The sequence below is a fragment of the Octopus bimaculoides genome, chromosome 6 (genome assembly GCF_001194135.2).
Source record: "Octopus bimaculoides isolate UCB-OBI-ISO-001 chromosome 6, ASM119413v2, whole genome shotgun sequence".
In the NCBI taxonomy this organism is placed as follows: domain Eukaryota; kingdom Metazoa; phylum Mollusca; class Cephalopoda; order Octopoda; family Octopodidae; genus Octopus; species Octopus bimaculoides.
In genome coordinates this window covers 77,049,097-77,054,849 of record NC_068986.1, presented here as the reverse complement: position 1 = coordinate 77,054,849, position 5,753 = coordinate 77,049,097, and the positions used below count along the sequence as shown (strand labels likewise).

Sequence of the window (5,753 nt, the reverse complement as noted above, 5' to 3'; positions counted from 1 at the left end):
TTTTTTTTTTTTTTTTTGCTTTGTTTTGTTTTTTGTTTTTGTTTTTTTTTTTCTTAGCTCACATGTTACTGTCAACGTTCAGATGTGAAGTCGGAATTAAATGGCGTTTCAGTGATCTGCAACATCCCTCCAAATGAGATCGTAGGGCTTACTTGCCAAGATAGCCCAGGACAACCATCACTCCAGCAATAAAAGCGAAGACTGCTCCCGCTATGGCTAATCCCATGGACCAACCGATTTCGTACAAGCTGCTGCCTTTCTTCGTATTAAATATGATTACACCGATGATAATAAATGCAACTGAAATTAGAAAGAACATAACATAAATACACAAACATATACAAATATACTTATATGTATATACAGAGAGAGAGAGAGGTGGGGAGGAAGGGACTCTCTACATAATGTCAGAGAGAGAAATTAGAAAGAACATTACATAAATACACAAACATATACAAATATACTTATATATATACAGAGAGAGAGAGAGAGAGAGAGAGAGAGAGAGAGAGAGAGGGGGAGGGAGGGACTCTCTACATAGTGTCTATAATTTTTGCTACTGCCGATAATGATGATTTCAATTAGATTCTTGTTTTGTAAATGAGAAAGGTATTTACCGTTTTCTAGGTTCAGTAGAAGAGGCAACATGTTTATTAAGCTGCGTTGGTTAAATATTTTGTCTTGTTGCTAAAACTTTCACCAGAAGTCTTTGATGGAATTTATTTATAGATTCGTTATAATACGCTAAGTGTGCATCAAGGATTTTTTTTTTTTTTTAGAGAACATTGAGCAACCCATTATTGTTTCGCATTGAAACTAAACATTGTTTGTTTACATATGTCTATCTATTTTTTTAAATTAAAAATCGAGACCATAGCTTATCTCTTCAGAAACCCAACTTGGCTGAGGAGCTTCGTCTCATACTGGCAATGAGATTTTTCCTTTGAAGAATTCAGCTAGTAAATTCATTGGATATATGTCAACCTCTTACTTAAAAGCTTACTACAGTTGTGAATAAATGATATCAAAGCATGTGTTTTATACTAGGTGGTATCAAAAATTTCCCGGACTAGTTCTGTAGCACGCCAACAGATAGCAACACACGGTTGTGTGCGCAGTGAGAGTTAGCAGTGCCTTATGTGTTTACTTCGCAAGTTGTGAAATTTGCTTTTGTGGTCACGTGTATGCTGTAGTCTGTAATTTTGTCATGGACAGGAAGTTGGAACAAAGAACCAACATGAAATTTTGTGTTAAACATGAAAAGTCTACTACAGAGATATTAAGCATGCTTCGGCAAGCCTACGGCGACGATGTAATGGGTTGTACGCAATGTTCCGAGTGGTACGGGCGCTTCAAAAGCAGAAGAACGTCCCTGGAAGATGATGAGCGATCTGGAAGACCTACCTCGTGCGTCACTCCCGGAAATGTGGTATTGTGCATCGAGAATTCGACCCCCCGAGCCAGACTGTCAATCGAGAGTTCTACTGCGATGTTTTAAATCGTTTGAGGAAGAACATTCGTTGAATGCAACTGGATCTGTGGAGGGCGAACAATTGAATTCTTCACGACGACAATGCACTCTGTCACCGAGCTCTCCTCACTCGTGAGTTTCTCGCCAAAAACAGCATGGCATTGCTTCCACACCAGCCTTATTCGCCAGATTTAGTACCTGCAAACTTCCGTCTCTTCCCCAAGATGAAAAATGCAGGTCAAAGGTCACCGTTTAACACCGTTGTCAAGATCCAGAGCGAATCGCAGAGGTCTTCGACTCGCTTACGGAAAACGACTTCCAGGCCGGATTGCAAAAATGGCAGGAACGCTGGGACTAGTGTATTGCTGCACAAGGTGACTATTTCGAAGCAGGCAATGTTAAAACTTAGGTAAATAAGTAATTTTTTTATTAAACATAACTAGTCCAGATATTTTTTTGATACCACCTCGTAATCGGAAGCTTAACTGACTTGGTAACATCGATATTTAGCTTTGAAGAACATTTTGAAACGTTTTAGTGGATATTGATATCACCTAATGTGCAGTATAGGGAGAAAAGCTAATTTATCAAAAGTATAAATGATTGACATTTTGTATATATTTTTGTCAATGAATAATTTATATTTTAATGGCAAATCTGGAAACCGATACGGCTACTATACTGGGAGAAACGTTCCAAAGTTTATCAAACGTTTAGGGCACCATCAATCCCTATAATTCATTGTAAGCTGAGATACAATTGTGTTTGAAACAAGCTTTTTCGCCCAAATAATTGGGAATTAATGAATAATCTGATTTTAGAAAAAACTGTTAATATCGTCAGTTGATAAGTATATATATGATATTTGCTACAATCTCTTTAGTATGATGGTCGACTAACTAGCAGTGAGGAATTTTCTTCATTTGATAACAAAAATTGATAATCTGTGTATTGGTCTCATAAGTTTGTGTTCCTGTGGGCAAATGAGAAAATCCAATGGAAAGCAAATCATTTCACGAGCTGTTATGCATAGCAATATTTAGTAATCCCTCACAAAAAAATTATCTCGTAGTTTATAACCGATAGAAAACAGTGTGGCGAATCTTAATATTGGAGCCACTTCAAAAATAATATTGAAATCATATTAAAAATAGATTCAACATATTCGGTCTGTCTATGAAGTGGATAAATGGTTGGTAAATAACAGAATTAGTCAAATTATTATCTTACCTCCAGCAAATGTACAAATCATGATAGCCAGGAGTGCATTGCGTCCTCGGCAGGTTTCCACAAACATGTACAAAAACAGAATGATGAAAGCAAGTAACAGAGCAATTAGTCCTAGAATTTCCAGAGCCTGACAAGCCTTGAACCAGTCTGAAAATAAACAAACAAAAATAAATAAATAAAAAATGTTTTCGGTAAATTAAAATGAATATGATAAGATAACATATGAGAGCAGCTATAAGACTGGATAAAATTTTTACGAATTTTGAATTTATTTTTCTGGTGATGTTTGAAGAATCTATGGCAGATAGCTTTCCTCGAGACTTGAACCTGAATGCATAAGTTCTAAAGACAAAATCGTTGACGAGTGTGTGTGTGTGTGTGTGTGTGTGTGTGTGTGTGTGTGTGTGTGTGTGTGTGTGTGTGTGTGTGTGTGTGTGTGTGTGTGTGGTATAGTATAGTAGTGGCAAAAAATGCTCAAGAGAGCTGAACAGCAGAAGACTCCATTCCCGTGCCCTGCATGTCATAGCTGTTCTTGACAATTATTTGATGCATTTTGCTTGTACGATCTCCTTAAGCACTTGATTGTACCTCCACGTGTATCTTCCTTAGGCTAATGCTACTCTGCAGGAGCTCGGAACACGACCCATTGTCTGCATACTCCGGCAGAGTGGGCCACTCAGGATAATTTGATTTACCCCACTTCACTAGGTTCATATTTGAAGGCAGGAGATAATAAAAAGATCTAAAAATAAAACTTATTCTAAAAGGTGCCATGTGTCAAAAGTCGTTACTGTTGAAACACTTCTGAAATGCACCTTCCTACAACGTCCACCGGCCCAATTTGCTTTATTGTGCTGCCTCCCGGATTATTATCGCATCCTATTCCTTTTTCACCTCCTGTAAAATCATATCTCTCCTTATCTTTCCCCTCGTCTCTAACCACCATTCCAGTTTTTGGTATGCCAAGTCTGCCTAATGGCCTGGGTGTGTCCCATTATTTCTCTGATGGTACGGCTTTCCTTTGTTGCATCCACTGCTTTCTGGACTCTCCATTTCCTTCCTGTTTTCAGCTTGGGCTGGACTGGCCTCTCGACCTTATTTTCGAGTCTTCAAGCTCGGTTAATAGCCTTGATTTCCTGGCTTTGTATTCCTAAATGATGGACTTGAGAGATAGCTTCAGCTTGACATAGCAACAGTAGAGTACAACATCAGTAAGATGTGGGGGGACATCAAGCCACTTCTTTGCGTACTTGTTGATTTCGGTCTCCACATCCCTCACTATGCTAGTACTGATATTGTAAATCAGCAGAAGCCAGAGAAGTTTTGAGAATGACATGAACTGAAAACACCAAACTTTGTATTTGCCAGAGCGGCAACACTGGTCTATGACCTACCAACTTTTTCCTATCAATTGCTTGGATTCGATTCTCCTTTTTGTATCTTTCAAGGTGTCGTCGTACCATCGTCCAAGGCTTTTGACTGGTTCCTCTGCTACTGTTGGGTTATTCTGGCTGGCTAATGTGAATACAACTGTTTCTTCTAATTTCTGTTTCCGCACAGAGAGAGGCTCCGGTACTTTTTTGGTTTGTCCCTCATTCTCGATGACGCAACTACCTCGTCCGACTGTTTCAGTATTTTGCGTGTTTCATCTTCCTTTACGGAAAGGACTGTAGTGTCGTCCATGAAGACTTTTAGAGATGGCATCTGAAATCCGTCTCCAAGTTCTCTTGAAGCTGACTATCCCACAGTTGCATTCAGGATGATTGCCATTGCCAACACAAACAGTAAAGGGGAGATTTCACAGCTCATTTCTATGCCTACTTCCACATAGATTCGGACGGTTCTCTACTCTTTGGTGGAGAATCGCATAAAGAAACCACGAAAAAAACTTCTTCAACATTTCTTGGATGTTCTTTGGAACATGATATGTCTCAAGAGCTCGTAGGTGAATCATCTTGTGTGGAACCGAACCGTAGGCATTCGCCAGATCGTACCAGACCACATCAATGCCTCTTTTTTTCTGTTCTAGATCTTTGGATTGCCTCGCAAATAATTAAGGTATGTTCTACACAATCCGACACTCCAGGGATGCTTCCCTTCTGAACTGACACATCAAGTACTTATTCTCTGTGAGATATTTCGTTAGCCTTGCCGTCATAACAGAAGATTTTTCTTTCAACGTTCAGAAGTGATATTGGTCCGAGTTAGCTGATGTATACTCCTTCGGCTCTCATCCAATGGTCGCTGATCTTCAATGCTAACCTTATCAGTCTGTGAAACCACTCAAGAACACTGGAACATTACTTGTACAACAGGTAGGGTATTCCGTTTGACCCTGGTTTTCTTAACTACTTTCCTTACTTCCCCCAGTGTTGGTGGTCTGTCATCGAACAATTATCCTGGCAGACAGACATTAGATTGCAAGTGATGTCTCATTCTGTGAGTCTGAATGTTTCCCTATGATGTTGCTCAAGAGCTTCTTTCTCTGATGTGATTGTCCCAAACTTTGGCTGCTCGAATAGTTTCCTGGCGAATTGGAAGAAGTTCCTGAAGAAAGAATCTCGTATCCTTTTTTCTTCCTTGTTGTCTCTGCTTTGCTGAGTGTATTATGTCTCGCTTTGCTGAGTGTACTATGTCTCGCTTTACTGAGTGTACTGTCTCGCTTTGCTGAATGTACTATGTCTCGCTTTGTTGAGTGTACTATGTCTCGCTTTGAGGTCTCTCCAAAGCTTTTCTAATTCTTGTTTCTCAAATGCCGAAGCAGCTTTAATCTGGTTTTTTTTTTTAGATCCCTTTTCTTCCTCCGGATGTTATACGTCTCTCGATGGCGTCTGAGTTTCTGGAGAGGTGATTTTACTCCTGACTTTTTCACTCCATAATATACTACAACATCTGAAACGTCATCCAGACGCACTGAAAACTCTGAGATTCAGCTTTTCACAGGGATATCTTTTACAGTAGCTCAAAGTTGTGTTTTCAGTCTCTCATTTGAAAAGATAATTTTCATCTTCGCTTGGAAATTGTACCTGCCCTAATAATTATACTCTGATAT

At 39.3% G+C, this 5,753-nt stretch overlaps 1 protein-coding gene across 2 annotated transcripts in view; it reads right to left on the bottom strand.

Moving 5' to 3' along the window:
• Positions 1-23: 23 nt before the first annotated feature.
• LOC106869694 (uncharacterized) overlaps positions 24-5,753 on the bottom strand; it is a 51,338-nt gene continuing 45,608 nt past the window's right edge. For both annotated transcript variants that reach the window (XM_014915533.2, XM_014915532.2), the window contains exons 2-3: positions 2,702-2,848; positions 24-300 (exon numbers count right to left, since the gene is read on the bottom strand). In XM_014915533.2, coding sequence (XP_014771019.1) covers positions 149-300; positions 2,702-2,848 — 299 coding nt within the window. In that variant the 3' untranslated portion in view covers positions 24-148. The remainder of the gene's footprint in view (positions 301-2,701; positions 2,849-5,753) is intronic.